General features: G+C 45.1%; 3 protein-coding genes across 3 annotated transcripts; all 3 read left to right on the top strand.

Moving 5' to 3' along the window:
- The first annotated feature begins 2124 nt into the window (after positions 1–2124).
- Positions 2125–2958, top strand: LOC138928000 (uncharacterized). Its single transcript, XM_070283879.1, has one exon. The coding sequence runs from the start codon at positions 2125–2127 to the stop codon at positions 2956–2958; it is 834 nt and encodes a 277-aa protein (XP_070139980.1).
- Positions 2959–5151: 2193 nt separating this feature from the next.
- On the top strand, positions 5152–5985 carry LOC138928001 (uncharacterized). The gene has a single exon (XM_070283883.1). The coding sequence runs from the start codon at positions 5152–5154 to the stop codon at positions 5983–5985; it is 834 nt and encodes a 277-aa protein (XP_070139984.1).
- Positions 5986–13039: 7054 nt separating this feature from the next.
- Positions 13040–14056, top strand: LOC121502047 (uncharacterized). The gene has a single exon (XM_041774666.1). It carries the CDS (start codon positions 13040–13042, stop codon positions 14054–14056), a length of 1017 nt encoding a protein of 338 aa, XP_041630600.1.
- Positions 14057–17378: the final 3322 nt, after the last annotated feature.

The raw sequence follows: 17378 nt of genomic DNA on the forward strand, positions 1-17378 counted from the left end.
TTTAGAAGGGGAGTACGAACGATCGGACCTCGAAAAGGAAGAAGCCCTAGTCCCTGGGAACGGAGGATTCCGTGTCCTCCGCAGGGAGAAGTATGACATTATGGAGAGGGCGCTTTAGGTGCAGCTCTCTCCAACACGAATGCGGTCATCGGCTCCTGGAAAGGCAAAAACGATTCTGCCGAGCCGCCATTCGTTCGGTCGCCAATTTGGACGGTCCTTGACGGACATTGCCATGGATTGCGTTCGCGGAGTTCCACCGTGCACTAAACTGCTGCGCTTTACTCTTGAGGTGTTGCCATCGACGTAAGATCGACTTGGCTTCGCCCTTGAACTCGGGCTCAGCTTTGGAAAGCAACGGAAAGGGACGTTAGAAAATCGGCGACAGGAATCCTCGCCTATTGGATGAACCTGCGTCGTAAAAGATGCGACTCTGTTCGCCTTTACATGGGAGATCGGCCCCGTAAGCACCCATCCGAAAATAGTCTCTTGGCCTAGAAGAGAGCCGCAAATACTTCTTCGGGTGCCATTCAACATTACCGACGGTAAAATGACGGCACCGATTAGGACGTCCAGTTGCGAACTCTCATAGAACGTCGGGTGTGCCCAATGGAGAGCGGGCAGGTCTCTCAAGGAATTCCGAGAGATTGGATGGGAGGGCAATTTGCCCGCTAATTCCGGAAGGACATAAGCTTCGGTGTCTAATTGGAGACCCGGCTTCGTAGGAGAACGAATTTGGAAATGGCATAGCCTAGTCGAGTTGTTAAAAAAAATTTAAAAGAATTTTCGGTTTCCTTAAAAAAGCTGATCCAACCGGGGTTCCTAAAGCTTGAGGATGGTTTGCCTGTTGCTCAGGGCACCGTTTTCGGATGGACCGTTTCCAGAGCTGTTCTGGAGTCATGATCCTGCCGATCCTGTTTCCTTTTGCTAGCGCAAGGGGGGGGGGGGGAGAATGTTCACGCCAGAAGGGCGCGAATTTCTGGTCGGCAGTGTAAGCGGCGAGCGCTTGCGCTCCCGCTTACTGTTTCCTCCGTTCTGCCTGTCTCCCTCTCTGTCGCTACTCTCCAGCACCGAACTCACCACTCCGCGGTCCCTGCAGCCCTTTCCATGTAAATCTAAGTTAGTCTTAATATAGAAGTGAAGCAAATAAAATTGAATTGAAGCGAAGCTACACCCCTCTCGCCTACTAATTGGGAAAATTGTGGCCCAACATTCCGACGACCACGCCATCCTAGAAGGACGACGACTGTTTTGGCCACTCCGCCCCCTCCATTTCATGGTCCTTCGAGCCGGATAGCGGTATTTAAATTTCCAGCGCCCCATTGCGGATACCAAGATAAGTACGAAGTCCAAAGTCCATTCGTCCGTGGTCGCCATATTCCTTTTCCAAGGCATTATTTTTTTTCCTCGATCCAAAAATAATGAAAAGTGACAGTGAAAAGTGAAAAAATATATACATATGTGCACATAGTGATAAACGCCCAGCCACAGTAAATTTTCTTCCGTTTTTAAAGTGCAACAGTACTTTGCCAATATTGGCCCCCTACTTAGTCGTGCTGTGATCCACTGGTGTCCAAGTGCATATATATATACATATATATATTTTTTTTCTTACAAATTCACGTTCCGTCACTCAGTTCCAAAATACGTCCGACACTAACTGAAATTCCAAATAGTATTATTAATACAATTTTAAAGAAAGCCTTTACACACATACATACATACCTTAACATACACCCAAATATAAATATAAAATAAAATCCGCCCCCTCCAGTTTTATAAATATAAAATAAAAGCGCAAATATAAAAAACATCTGAATCCAAAATATATATTTTGTTAAAATAAAAAATAAAATAAATAAAAGAGAGATAAAAAGGGAATCTCCTCCCGGCCAAGTCGAACCCATCCTCTCCGCGGCCCATTCGAGCCCATTCAGCACCCAGGCCCTCCAAGTTCGGCTTCCACTTCCAAAGGGACGATCGACAAGTCCGTCAAACGCTCCACGAATAGTCATCTCTCGTCCGGTGGCAAAAGCTTCTAGCGACTCTTCGCTTGCCATAAAGTCAGAGTCTCCCTCTGTTTCAAAGCCGGAATTCCTGAGGGTGACACGCTCTAGCAGCCACAAAATGGCATCCGCTGAACAACCAACGGCCGAACCGCCAACGGCCGCAACCGTGTCGTCGCGCAAATTCATAGCCGCCAGTGATCGTGTGAGCATTTTCGAAGCAAAGATCAATACTCCAGGTCAAGCTTCCCCGTCCCTACATCTGCTACAAGTCCGCCTGCAACAAGTGCGAGCCTTATGGGACAACGTAGAGACGGAGTACGACACGTGCTCCGATCTAATTGCCCAAGAAGGATCCCTCGAAATGGTGTCCGTGCTGCAGAACAAATATGACTATTGCTATTCGGTGTATGAGTCATGTTCAGCAGAGATCAGTGCGACAATTGACAGTGCCACGCCTCAAGCCGTGCAACCACCCTCCCAGCCAATAATTTCCTCCGGTTGCCGCTTACCTCCCTGCGATACAGAAGTCTTCGACGGGGACTGCCTTCGATGGCCCACTTTCCGGGACCTATTCACGGCAGTCTATGTCAACAACCCCAGGCTGACACCGGTCGATAAGCTCTTCCATCTTCTCACGAAGACGAGCGGCGAGGCGAAAGCCATGGTCTCCAAATTCCCGCTTACAAATGACGGGTTCGCCTCGGCGTGGGAAGCGCTTCAAGACCGTTTCCAAAACAAACGACTTTTAGTCAACAGCCAACTCAAGCTTCTGTTCAACTTGAGTTCCATCTTCCATGAATCTGGTCATGCGCTGAAATTGTTGCAGTCCACGATTCAGGGTTGTTTGACAGCGCTAGCACATTCCCATATATCCACGGACAACTGGGATTGTCTGCTGGTTTTCCTGTGCGCAAGCAGACTGCCGAAAGTTACCCTTCCTCTATGGGAATAGTCCCTGACGTCGAAATCCGACATTCCGGCTTGGGAAGACATGAACACCTTCCTAAGCGAAAGATATCGCACATTATAGGCTATAGAGGATATGAAGCCGACGCAAGCAGTCCCTAAGAAGTTCCAAATCTTTAAGACAAAAGTCAGCACCAAACAGAGAGCGACTTATGCTGACCCTATAAAGTATATATATTCAACAACCGTCCGTCCGTCGTCCGTCTGTCCGTTTCTACGCAAACTAGTCCCTCAGTTTTAAAGCTATCTGAATGAAACTTTGCATATAGTCTTTTATATACTCTCACTGCTATATATGTCGGAACGGGCCGGATCGGACGACTATATCATATAGCTGCCATACAAATGTTCGCGCGAAATTTAGAATAAGTATAGGTAAAATGTATTGAAACTCTGTTTTGTGTGTTTTCAGCATTTAAATTTATAATATAAATATCAAAACCAAATTATTATTTGCTATATATAGGTATACAACGTTTATATATTTTCTTTTATTTATTTTCGAATTATTTAACCAGAATGGCTCGATTCTTAATGATCCAATTGCCATCTGCAAGGGTTTATAAACTTCGGCGTGCCAAAGTTAGCTTCCTTTCTTGTTCAATTAAGTTTTATCTTTTGAAGGAGTTAGGAGATATGCATTGTCACTTACAAAAATAAAATAAAGGTTTAATTGCATCAACAAATACCAAATATCAGGTAAACTTTCGTTTTACAGGAGCACATGGAAATGAAAAACATAAAACTTGTATTGAAAACAGTTAAATTATATCGAAAACATTGAAATTATGTACAGTTTGTCAAGACATTCTTAGCAAAACGAAAAATCCCCATAAAATTTGTTTTTAGATTGAAAATTTATTAACAAAAACAAGACATTTTTAAACTTATCTTTTATTATATGATTAGGATAAATGAATGCTATGAATATAAAAACAAAACTTGAATATTTTAACTTAAAACTTAGTGTTCACGCCAGAAGGGCGTGAAGTTATGAGCGGCAGTGTAAGCGGCGAGCGCTTGCGCTCATGCTTGTGCTCCCGCTCACTGTGTCCTCCGCTCTTCCCGTCTCCCTCTCTTTCGCTATTCTCCAGCACCGAACTCACCACTCCGCGGTCCCTGCAGCCCTTTCCATGTAAATCTAAGTTAGTCTTAATATAGAAGTGAAGCAAATAAAATTGAATTGAAGCGAAGCTACACCCCTCACCTACTAATTGGGAAAATTGTGGGACTCAGCAGCCAGCCCAACTCCAGCCCAACATTCCGACGACCACGCCATCCTAGAAGGACGACGACTGTTTTGGCTACTCCGCCCCCTCCATTTCATGGTCCTTCGAGCCGGATAGCGGAATTTAAATTTCCAGCGCCCCATTGCGGATACCAAGATAAGTATGAAGTCCAAAGTCCATTCGTCCGTGGTCGCCATATTCCTTTTCCAAGGCATTATTTTTTTCCTCGATCCGAAAATAATGAAAAGTGACAGTGAAAAGTGAAAAAATATATACATATGTGCACATAGTGATAAACGCCCAGCCACAGTAAATTTTCTTCCGTTTTTAAAGTGCAAAAGTACTTTGCCAATATTGGCCCCCTACTTAGTCGTGCTGTGATCCGCTGGTGTCCAAGTGCATATATATATATGTACATATATATATTTTTTTTCTTACAAATTCACGTTCCGTCACTCAGTTCCAAAATACGTCCGACACTAACTGCAATTCCAAATAGTATTATTAATACAATTTTAAAGAAAGCCTTTACACACATACATACATACCTTAACATACACCCAAATATAAATATAAAATAAAATCCGCCCCCTCCAGTTTTATAAATATAAAATAAAAGCGCAAATATAAAAAACATCTGAATCCAAAATATATATTTTGTTAAAATAAAAAATAAAATAAATAAAAGAGAGATAAAAAGGGAATCTCCTCCCGGCCAAGTCGAACCCATCCTCTCCGCGGCCCATTCGAGCCCATTCAGCACCCAGGCCCTCCAAGTTCGGCTTCCACTTCCAAAGGGACGATCGACAAGTCCGTCAAACGCTCCACGAATAGTCATCTCTCGTCCGGTGGCAAAAGCTTCTAGCGACTCTTCGCTTGCCATAAAGTCAGAGTCTCCCTCTGTTTCAAAGCCGGAATTCCTGAGGGTGACACGCTCTAGCAGCCACAAAATGGCATCCGCTGAACAACCAACGGCCGAACAATCAACGGCCGCAACCGTGTCGTCGCGCAAATTCATAGCCGCCAGTGATCGTGTGAGCATTTTCGAAGCAAAGATCAATACTCCAGGTCAAGCTTCCCCGTCCCTACATCTGCAACAAGTCCGCCTGCAACAAGTGCGAGCCTTATGGGACAAGGTAGAGACGGAGTACGACACGTGCTCCGATCTAATTGCCCAAGAAGGATCCCTCGAAATGGTGTCCGTGCTGCAGAACAAATATGACTATTGCTATTCGGTGTATGAGTCATGTTCAGCAGAGATCAGTGCGACAATTGACAGTGCCACGCCTCAAGCCGTGCAACCACCCTCCCAGCCAATAATTTCCTCCGGTTGCCGCTTACCTCCCTGCGATACAGAAGTCTTCGACGGGGACTGCCTTCGATGGCCCACTTTCCGGGACCTATTCACGGCAGTCTATGTCAACAACCCCAGGCTGACACCGGTCGATAAGCTCTTCCATCTTCTCACGAAGACGAGCGGCGAGGCGAAAGCCATGGTCTCCAAATTCCCGCTTACAAATGACGGGTTCGCCTCGGCGTGGGAAGCGCTTCAAGACCGTTTCCAAAACAAACGACTTTTAGTCAACAGCCAACTCAAGCTTCTGTTCAACTTGAGTTCCATCTTCCATGAATCTGGTCATGCGCTGAAATTGTTGCAGTCCACGATTCAGGGTTGTTTGACAGCGCTAGCACATTCCCATATATCCACGGACAACTGGGATTGTCTGCTGGTTTTCCTGTGCGCAAGCAAACTGCCGAAAGTTACCCTTCCTCTATGGGAATAGTCCCTGACGTCGAAATCCGACATTCCGGCTTGGGAAGACATGAACACCTTCCTAAGCGAAAGATATCGCATATTAGAGGCTATAGAGGATATGAAGCCGACGCAAGCAGTCCCTAAGAAGTTCCAAATCTTTAAGACAAAAGTCAGCACCAAACAGAGAGCGACTTATGCTCCAGGGAGAACCATCCAATAAGGATGTGCCCGCGCTTTCTCCAAATGTCGGTCGACGCGCGTTCCGGCTATATCCAAAGGAAGCAACTCTGTCTCAACCTTTTCGCGCGAGGCCATCAGCTTCGTGACTGTACGAGCACTCACAGTTGTTTCACGTGTAGAGGAAGGCATCATACGCTGCTTCACCGCACTTCGAGTTCCGAAAATATGAGTGCGTCCAGCTCCTCGCATCCTACACCATCTTCGAGCTCCTCCAGCTCCTCGCATCCTACACAAGCGTCGAGACCCTCCAGCCCGAATGCATCCGCAAGCACATTAACGGTGCAAAACTATTTCGCCTCTGGCAATACAGCCGTTCTTCTGGGCACAGCGATGTTCGACGTGTGCCATTTCGGCAAGACCTACCGAGCACGAGCTTTAATCGTCTCGGGATCCGAGGCGACGTTCATTTCCGAACGGCTTTTCAACCGTATGAAGTTGCCATTCCGCAACATCCGGCTCGAAGGACCATGAACTGGAGGGGGCGGAGTGGCCAGGAAAGAATCGTCGTCCTTTTGGGATGATGCCGTGGTCGTCGGAAGGGCTGATGAAGGCTGGAAGTTTTTTCCACACAGAATCCCACAAATCAGGAGGCGAGAGGAGGTAGCTTCACTTTAATTGAACTTTATTGACTTCACTTCTATATTAAGACTAACGTAGATTTACATGGAAAGGGCTGCAGGGACCGCGGAGTGGTGAGTTCGGTGCTGGAGAATAGCGAAAGAGAGGGAGACGGGAAGAGCGGAGGACACAGTGAGCGGGAGCACAAGCATGAGCGCAAGCGCTCGCCGCTTACACTGCCGCTCATAACTTCACGCCCTTCTGGCGTGAACACTAAGTTTTAAGTTAAAATATTCAAGTTTTGTTTTTATATTCATAGCATTCATTTATCCTAACATATAATAAAAGATAAGTTTAAAAATGTCTTGTTTTTGTTAATAAATTTTCAATCTAAAAACAAATTTTATGGGGATTTTTCGTTTTGCTAAGAATGTCTTGACAAACTGTACATAATTTCAATGTTTTCGATATAATTTAACTGTTTTCAATACAAGTTTTATGTTTTTCATTTCCATGTGCTCCTGTAAAACGAAAGTTTACCTGATATTTGGTATTTGTTGATGCAATTAAACCTTTATTTTATTTTTGTAAGTGACAATGCATATCTCCTAACTCCTTCAAAAGATAAAACTTAATTGAACAAGAAAGGAATCTAACTTTGGCACGCCGAAGTTTATATACCCTTGCAGATGGCAATTGGATCATTAAGAATCGAGCCATTCTCGTTAAATAATTCGAAAATAAATAAAAGAAAATATATAAACGTTGTATACCTATATATAGCAAATAATAATTTGGTTTTGATATTTATATTATAAATTTAAATGCTGAAAACACACAAAACAGAGTTTCAATACATTTTACCTATACTTATTCTAAATTTCGCGCGAACATTTGTATGGCAGCTATATGATATAGTCGTCCGATCCGGCCCGTTCCGACATATATAGCAGTGAGAGTATATAAAAGACTATATGCAAAGTTTCATTCAGATAGCTTTAAAACTGAGGGACTAGTTTGCGTAGAAACGGACAGACGGACGACGGACGGACGGTTGTTGAATATATATACTTTATAGGGTCAGCATAAGTCGCTCTCTGTTTGGTGCTGACTTTTGTCTTAAAGATTTGGAACTTCTTAGGGACTGCTGGCGTCGGCTTCATATCCTCTATAGCCTCTAATGTGCGATATCTTTCGCTTAGGAAGGTGTTCATGTCTTCCCAGGGACTATTCCCATAGAGGAAGGGTAACTTTCGGCAGTCTGCTTGCGCACAGGAAAACCAGCAGACAATCCCAGTTGTCCGTAAATATATGGGAATGTGCTAGCGCTGTCAAACAACCCTGAATCGTGGACTGCAACAATTTCAGCGCATGACCAGATTCATGGAAGATGGAACTCAAGTTGAACAGAAGCTTGAGTTGGCTGTTAACTAAAAGTCGTTTGTTTTGGAAACGGTCTTGAAGCGCTTCCCACGCCGAGGCGAACCCGTCATTTGTAAGCGGGAATTTGGAGACCATGGCTTTCGCCTCGCCGCTCGTCTTCGTGAGAAGATGGAAGTGCTTATCGACCGGTGTCAGCCTGGCGTTGTTGACATAGACTGCCGTGAATAGGTCCCGGAAAGTGGGCCATCGAAGGCCGTCCCCGTCGAAGACTTCTGTATCGCAGGGAGGTAAGCGGCAACCGGAGGAAATTATTGGCTGGGAGGGTGGTTGCACGGCTTGAGGCGTGGCACTGTCAATTGTCGCACTGATCTCTGCTGAACATGACTCATACACCGAATAGCAATAGTCATATTTGTTCTGCAGCACGGACACCATTTCGAGGGATCCTTCTTTGGCAATTAGATCGGAGCACGTGTCGTACTCCGTCTCTACCTTGTCCCATAAGGCTCGCACTTGTTGCAGGCGGACTTGTAGCAGATGTAGGGACGGGGAAGCTTGACCTGGAGTATTGATCTTTGCTTCGAAAATGCTCACACGATCACTGGCGGCTATGAATTTGCGCGACGACACGGTTGCGGCCGTTGGCGGTTCGGCCGTTGGTTGTTCAGCGGATGCCATTTTGTGGCTGCTAGAGCGTGTCACCCTCAGGAATTCCGGCTTTGAAACAGAGGGAGACTCTGACTTTATGGCAAGCGAAGAGTCGCTAGAAGCTTTTGCCACCGGACGAGAGATGACTATTCGTGGAGCGTTTGACGGACTTGTCGATCGTCCCTTTGGAAGTGGAAGCCGAACTTGGAGGGCCTGGGTGCTGAATGGGCTCGAATGGGCCGCGGAGAGGATGGGTTCGACTTGGCCGGGAGGAGATTCCCTTTTTATCTCTCTTTTATTTATTTTATTTTTTATTTTAACAAAATATATATTTTGGATTCAGATGTTTTTTATATTTGCGCTTTTATTTTAGATTTATAAAACTGGAGGGGGCGGATTTTATTTTATATTTATATTTGGGTGTATGTTAAGGTATGTATGTATGTGTGTAAAGGCTTTCTTTAAAATTGTATTAATAATACTATTTGGAATTGCAGTTAGTGTCGGACGTATTTTGGAACTGAGTGACGGAACGTGAATTTGTAAGAAAAAAAATATATATATGTACATATATATATATGCACTTGGACACCAGCGGATCACAGCACGACTAAGTAGGGGGCCAATATTGGCAAAGTACTTTTGCACTTTAAAAACGGACGAAAATTTACTGTGGCTGGGCGTTTATCACTATGTGCACATATGTATATATTTTTTCACTTTTCACTGTCACTTTTCATTATTTTCGGATCGAGGAAAAAAATAATGCCTTGGAAAAGGAATATGGCGACCACGGACGAATGGACTTTGGACTTCATACTTATCTTGGTATCCGCAATGGGGCGCTGGAAATTTAAATTCCGCTATCCGGCTCGAAGGACCATGAAATGGAGGGGGCGGAGTGGCCAAAACAGTCGTCGTCCTTCTAGGATGGCGTGGTCGTCGGAATGTTGGGCTGGAGTTGGGCTGGCTGCTGAGTCCCACAATTTTCCCAATTAGTAGGCGAGAGGGGTGTAGCTTCGCTTCAATTCAATTTTATTTGCTTCACTTCTATATTAAGACTAACTTAGATTTACATGGAAAGGGCTGCAGGGACCGCGGAGTGGTGAGTTCGGTGCTGGAGAATAGCGAAAGAGAGGGAGACGGGAAGAGCGGAGGACACAGTGAGCGGGAGCACAAGCATGAGCGCAAGCGCTCGCCGCTTACACTGCCGCTCATAACTTCACGCCCTTCTGGCGTGAACACTAAGTTTTAAGTTAAAATATTCAAGTTTTGTTTTTATATTCATAGCATTCATTTATCCTAATCATATAATAAAAGATAAGTTTAAAAATGTCTTGTTTTTGTTAATAAATTTTCAATCTAAAAACAAATTTTATGGGGATTTTTCGTTTTGCTAAGAATGTCTTGACAAACTGTACATGTTTTCGATATAATTTAACTGTTTTCAATACAAGTTTAATGTTTTTCATTTCCATGTGATCCTGTAAAACGAAAGTTTACCTGATATTTGGTATTTGTTGATGCAATTAAACCTTTATTTTATTTTTGTAAGTGACAATGCATATCTCCTAACTCCTTCAAAAGATAAAACTTAATTGAACAAGAAAGGAAGGTAACTTTGGCACGCCGAAGTTTATATACCCTTGCAGATGGCAATTGGATCATTAAGAATCGAGCCATTCTCGTTAAATAATTCGAAAATAAATAAAAGAAAATATATAAACGTTGTATACCTATATATAGCAAATAATAATTTGGTTTTGATATTTATATTATAAATTTAAATGCTGAAAACACACAAAACAGAGTTTCAATACATTTTACCTATACTTATTCTAAATTTCGCGCGAACATTTGTATGGCAGCTATATGATATAGTCGTCCGATCCGGCCCGTTCCGACATATATAGCAGTGAGAGTATATAAAAGACTATATGCAAAGTTTCATTCAGATAGCTTTAAAACTGAGGGACTAGTTTGCGTAGAAACGGACAGACGGACGACGGACGGACGGTTGTTGAATATATATACTTTATAGGGTCAGAAAGGTCTTTTTCACTGCGTTGCAAACTTCTGACTGAAATTATAATACCCTGCAAGGGTATAAAAACCGAAAATGTGAAATAATATTGGGTGTACAAATAGAAACCCGCCTTTTTGAACTAGGTGGTGCCATCTTCACAAAACTGTGAGAAATTTTGATCGGGAATGCGAAATGGCGAGCTAAAATATCGGTCAACATTGTCTCGTTCGTGTATTCTTATTGTCTATCATTTTGTTGGTGCACGAAAATGTCGAAATTCGAACCGAATAAGCGTCATTTGCGGGAGATTTTGGTTTTCGCGTTCAATTCGAAAAAATCGGCAGCTGAAGCGCGTCGAATGATCGTAGAAACTTATGATGAGTCGTGTATAAGTAAAAGAACGTGTCGAAAAGTTTAAAAATGACGAGTATGACGTGGAAGACAAGGATCGACCGGGTCCTGTGAAAAAGTTTGAAGACGCGAATTTGGAGGCTCTGCTGGATGAAGATTCTTGTCAGACACAACAAGAACTCGCGGATTCCTTGGGTGTGACTCAGCAATCAATTTCCCTTCGCCTAAAAAGCTTGGGAATAAAATTATGAAAAAACGGCGGTTTTCTACTTGTACACCAATATAAATTGCCAATATATCAAAAATGGTGCAAAAATGTTGAAAAACAGCCAAGATATAATTTTTTTTTTCTAAAAATGTATCGAACTTTGTATGGCAGCTATATGATATCAGGTTGTTTGGTAATGACATACCGGTTTTTCAAATGTCGCGCTTCACTTGTGTCAGTGACGGATCTACGAAACGCGTGCGTATAATAGAATATAGCGAAAAAAGTAGCTAGATCTAGCTATAAACTAGGCTCGGAAATTGTTGCAAATTCTTAGCCACTTACTCAAAATTGGCTTCTTCGACCTTAAGTTCCGGAATACGACAACAACCATCGTATAACTTTGCGAGAAAAAAAACCACCCGCCAAAACTAGCTGGAAAATCCTAAAAATTTCGGTTTCCTTAAAAAATGTTGTTCCAGGAATTATTTTTATTTTATCTCGTGGGTGGACGATGTTTTTCCGTCGGCACTTTGCCTTTTCGGAAACGTATAGGTTAACGCTTAACGAGCAAAGAGGAGACGAAATAGAAATGCTCTGTATGTGCGTATGTATGAAGCTTTGGAGTTTAAGCAATTGCTCAGCGCAGAATAGCGCGAGGAAAGCCAATATGTATGTATGTACGTAGGAAATATGTAAATTTGCTAGGCGCAGAATAGCGCGTAGCTTGCCCAAAATATGTATGTATGTATGGAAATATGTAATTTTTGCTAGGCGCAGAATAGCGCGAAGCTGGCCCAAATATATTTATGTATGAAATATGTAATTTTGCTAGGCGCAGAATAGCGCGAAGCTTGCCCAAAATATGTATGTATGTACGGAAATATGTAATTTTTGCTAGGCGCAGAATAGCGCGAAGCTTCCCCAAATATATTTATTGTCTGTATGGAATGCGAGAAATAAAAACAACTATATTTATGTATATTTCTATTTTTTCGGAGTATGGATTTATTTGTGTTTTATTATTATTATTTTTTTTTTCTTTGGAATTTCTTTAATTAATATTGAATATTTTTTAAATAAAAACACTGGGCGGAAATTGTTGTGTGCAAGTTTTTGTGTGTAATTTTATTTATTTTATTTTTTATTTTAACAAAATATATATTTTGGATTCAGATGTTTTTTATATTTTTGGGGTGGTAAGGGTGCGACAATCCAAGGCAAAGTCAACAGGGCAACTGTTGATGAATATTCAAATGTAACACCAAGTCGACTCGCAGGTGAATATCAGTCTGATAGACACCACCTTCTCTTCGGAGAAGGTCCTCCGCGTGGTACCTCCTGGAAACGTACTACGGTACGGCCAATGCGAATGGCACCTCCTGTGAATCCCGCACCCAATAATCCTCTGACTCCCAATCCCTACCAAGACATGGGCAAGTCTTGAAACTGCCTCCCCTCAAGTCAGGCGTGTAAAGCGACCCGTGCCCACTGACTATAAGGTTCGCAGCTGTGTTAGAACGGAGCCTTCCTAGGGCCGGGCAACCCTAGGTCGGAACGAGCCTTGCCGTGGCTTAGGGGCGAAGCCACGGTCGACCTAACTTCAATGCCCCAAACCCCTCGGGCCCGCCGCGCTCGCCCTGTCGAGCAACGCGGGCGTTTATGAACATGGACACAACAAAAAAATCCGCTTCGGACCTCGTGGGAGAGGTAAAACCCCAAAAACCAGCAACAGATAGTGAATTGGACGAGGAGGAGCTACTGCGCTCGGATGACGAGACTCTGGCTCCGTCCATTTCAGAGGGAAGTGCTAAGACAAGCACACCTCAAGCGGCACAACCAACAACAAGAAAAGCAGCGGCGAGCCAAGCCAAAGCGACAGGCGAACACGGGAAGTCAAAACCGTGGACCCACCAACAAAGAAAGGCGCAAGCTAGCAAGGCCCATTTCATCCTCGCTAAAATAGCAAGGAACGAAAAGGAGGGCAAAGCCGATCCGCGCGACCTGGCAGACAAAGCCAGGTACCTCGCAGTGATCGAGGAATATGAGCGATTCGAAAAGGAGCACCCAGAAACGCTTTTGCCTCCCCAAACGAAGCGCAACCGCTCACAAGAAGTGAGTGAGAGCGCTCCGAAGAGAGCCAAAGACGCGAAGGGCGCCCCAAGACCGACAACTTTTGTCAAGACGGCGAAGAAATTCAGCGAGGTGGCCCGAGATAGCCTCGCGATGGCACTTGTTGATGAGCTCAACGACGACGGACGCCTTCTGATGGAGAAATGGGAGGAGGTCGAGACCCAGCTGGCAGAGATGGTAACTGACAAACTACTGTCCGAGCCAACGGGGCAGTCACCCTCCTTTGACTCCTCGGACATGGTTAGGGGGCACCGGGTGATCAGATGCGACGACGAGTTCTCGAGGGACTTCCTGGCGGATTGCGTTGCCAGACTAGGCAAGGCATGGAAGGGGATTAGCATTAAGCTGGTCCCCGCCAGGGACATCCCAAGGAGACCCAGAGCTCGCATCTGGTTACCCAAGGGGCTGTCTAGCCATGAAAGGGTGATCAAGACTCTGCGAGCAATGAACAAGGGAGTCGACATGGAGGACTGGGCCATTCTCAAAGCCGAACGAGAGATGAAGACCAGCCAGCCATATCTGTTCCTCATCAATCAGCGCTGCCTAGAATAGCTGAAGGCAGCTGACAACAAGGTCCGGTACGGCATCAGGAAAGCCAAGGTGAAGGTCTTCCTGGACGAACCGGACGATATACTAGAAGACGAAGTCGAGGACGCCAACAAGCTGCTGCACGACTTGGCGATCGACGACAGCTCCCCCAACACCACCCCAATCTAATGCCGACGGTCGTTCAGATAAACCTGAAGCGCAGCTCCCACGCTTCAGCTAATCTGGGGGTCCTTCTCCGGGAGAAGGACATCGACATCGGCCTTATACAAGAGCCATGGACTAGAGACGGACGAATCTCTGGCATGGCCATAAAGGGATACACAACACTATACACAAACTCGACAGGTAGGCCGAGGGCGGGTATAATCGTTAAAAACAATCTTAATGCTCTTCTCTACCCCAATCTCAGCAACTTAGATCTAGCAGTGGCAAGATTCAAGGCGGCGGATGGGACAGCCATACTTATAGCCTCCGGATATATGGCCCACGACGAACCTGCACCACCTGAAGCGTTCAATAGGGTGATGCAGTGGGCCGAGGAGACTAAGACGACGCTCATCCTCGGGTGCGATGCCAACGCAAGGCACACACTGTGGGGAAGTAAGGAGACAAACGAAAGGGGTGAGTCTCTCTTCGATAGTATTATATGTCGTGACGTCACTATTTGTAACAAGGGAAACACGCCCACCTTCATCTTTCCAAGTACGGAAGGATTTCAAGGCTGGGAAGAAGTCCTAGACATAACCCTCCAAATGGAGCATAGCGATTATAAGGTAAGAAACTGGAGAGTCTCTACACAAGACTCGTTTTCAGACCACAGATACATATTCTTCGAACTCGTGATGCCGATATGCGAAACGGCGCCGAAGCGAAACCCTCGTAACACTGACTGGGACAAATACGGAAAGATTGTACAGTCAAAGGTCAAAGACAGAAGGATCAAGACTCGATCCACCCCGGAGAGAATAGACAAGGAAGTAGAGGACTTCACAAATATCCTGAACAAAGCCTACAAAGAGTCATGCAGACTAACATACTCAAAGAAGACATACCCACCATGGTGGAACAAAGAGCTAAGCGAGCTCAGAAAGAAAGTTCGAAAAGCCTTCAACACAAGTTACGGAACCAAAGACTGGCAGCCGTACAAAGCAATACACAAAGAATACAAAAAGGCAATCTACGTAGCCAAGAAGGAATCTTGGAGCAGCTACTGCGAATCGCTTGAAGGAGTCAAAGATACGGCGAGGCTAAGTAAAATCCTATCGAGAGGACACACAAGCCCCACGCTCATAAATAAACCCGACGGGACAGGAAGTACGTCGGCTGAAGAGTCACTGGAAATACTGCTGAATACGCATTTCCCAGGAAACCAAAAAGAAGAACCTAGAATACTGGAAAGCCAGGGGGCAGACCAGCAGCTACAAGTAGAAGAGATCATCACCATGGAAAGAATCCATTGGGCGATAGATTCCTTCGACAAATACAAAAGCCCGGGTCCAGACGGAGTAATACCGGCAATGCTACAAACAACGAAAGCAAGCACGGGAAAATGGCTGCAAGCAATCTTCCAGGCATGCATTAAAACAGCACACATACCACTTCCATGGAAGGAAGCGAGGGTAGTCTTCATACCAAAACCAGGAAGAAGGGGACACATCCAAGCCAAGGATTATAGGCCGATAAGCCTTACCTCCTTCCTAATGAAAACACTGGAACGGATCATTGATATCCACATCAGAGAAAGAACGGAGAAAAACCTTTCCAATGCGCAACATGCGTACAGGAAAGGCAGATCCACGGAAACAGCATTACACGAGGTAGTGTGATACATAGAAAAGGCTCTACTTTTCAAAAACTACGCCATGGCCACCTTTCTGGACATAGAAGGAGCCTTTAATAACGTCAATGCGGATTCCATCCTGAGTTCCCTCAACGGTATAGGAGTAGAGGGAGGCATCAGGGCATGGATTGGCGCAATGCTGACGAGCAGGAGGATAACAGCCGAACTGAGTGGCACTCATCACACAAGATTTGTGAAGAGGGGCACACCTCAGGGGGGAGTCCTGTCCCCACTGCTCTGGCTGATAAACATGGACGACATACTAAGAACACTAAATAGCGAAGGAGTAAAAGTAGTAGCATACGCAGACGACGTAGTTCTACTCACTTCAGGACCATTCCCCGACGTCATCAGCGAACTAATGACAAGGGCACTCACGAAACCCAATACATGGGCAAAAGCCTGCGGATTGGGCATAAATCCAAGTAAAATCCTAGCTTCACAAAGCCAAAGATAGATGGCATAGAACTAGAGATATCACAGCAGGCAAAGTATCTGGGAGTGATACTGGATGCGAAACTGTCATGGAAACAAAACATCAACGAGAGAGTCAAGAAAGCAAGCATAGCATTCTATTCCTGCAGGAAGATGTTCGGAAAGAACTGGGGCATCCACCCCAGGATAATAATATGGCTTTACACAGCGGTGGTAAGACCCACACTCACATACGGAGCACTAGTATGGTGGCCAGCATTAACTAGGGCATACAACGTACAGAAACTAACAAGGATACAGAGATCGGCATGCGCAGGAGCCACGGGAGCACTGAGATCATGCCCCGCGGCGGCGCTGAACGCCATCCTGAACATGATACCGATAGAGCATTTCATCAGGAACACTGCAGCACAAGGTGCGGTACGACTTAAGGCTAGCCAAAGCTGGAAAGACTACCACACCGGGCACTGCAGGATTCTGAACGAGATAAACTATCGGACGACAGTAGACACAGACTACATGACAACCGAACTGCGATTCGGTAACACATACACCACTATATACCCTACAAGGGAAGACTGGAAGAGAGGGAGAGTAACCGAACCGGACGAAGTATCACTCTACACCGACGGCTCAAAGATGAGCGACGGAGTAGGGGCCGGAATCTACGCCGAGAGCTGGAAGGTGGAGGAATACTTCCACCTCCCAGAGTCAACGACGGTTTTCCAGGCGGAGGTTCTCGCGATACTGAAAGCTGCCGAACTTTCGCTAGACCGAGGCCTCCGGAATACCAAGGTGAGGATATACTCAGACAGCCAGGCGGCGATCAAATCCCTCGCACAAGCACGGACGAATTCAAAACTAGTGGCCAAATGTAAAGGGGCACTAAACAGACTAGCAGAAGACAACAGGGTACAAATAGCCTGGGTACCCGGACACAATGACATAGACGGAAACGAGAAAGCAGACGAGCTGGCCAGAAAAGGGTCAGAAGAACACTCATCAACAACAGACATACAGATCTCCCTGAACTCAGTCCAGACGGAAATT

Source organism: Drosophila kikkawai, chromosome 2R (assembly GCF_030179895.1).
Source record: "Drosophila kikkawai strain 14028-0561.14 chromosome 2R, DkikHiC1v2, whole genome shotgun sequence".
NCBI lineage: Eukaryota > Metazoa > Arthropoda > Insecta > Diptera > Drosophilidae > Drosophila > Drosophila kikkawai.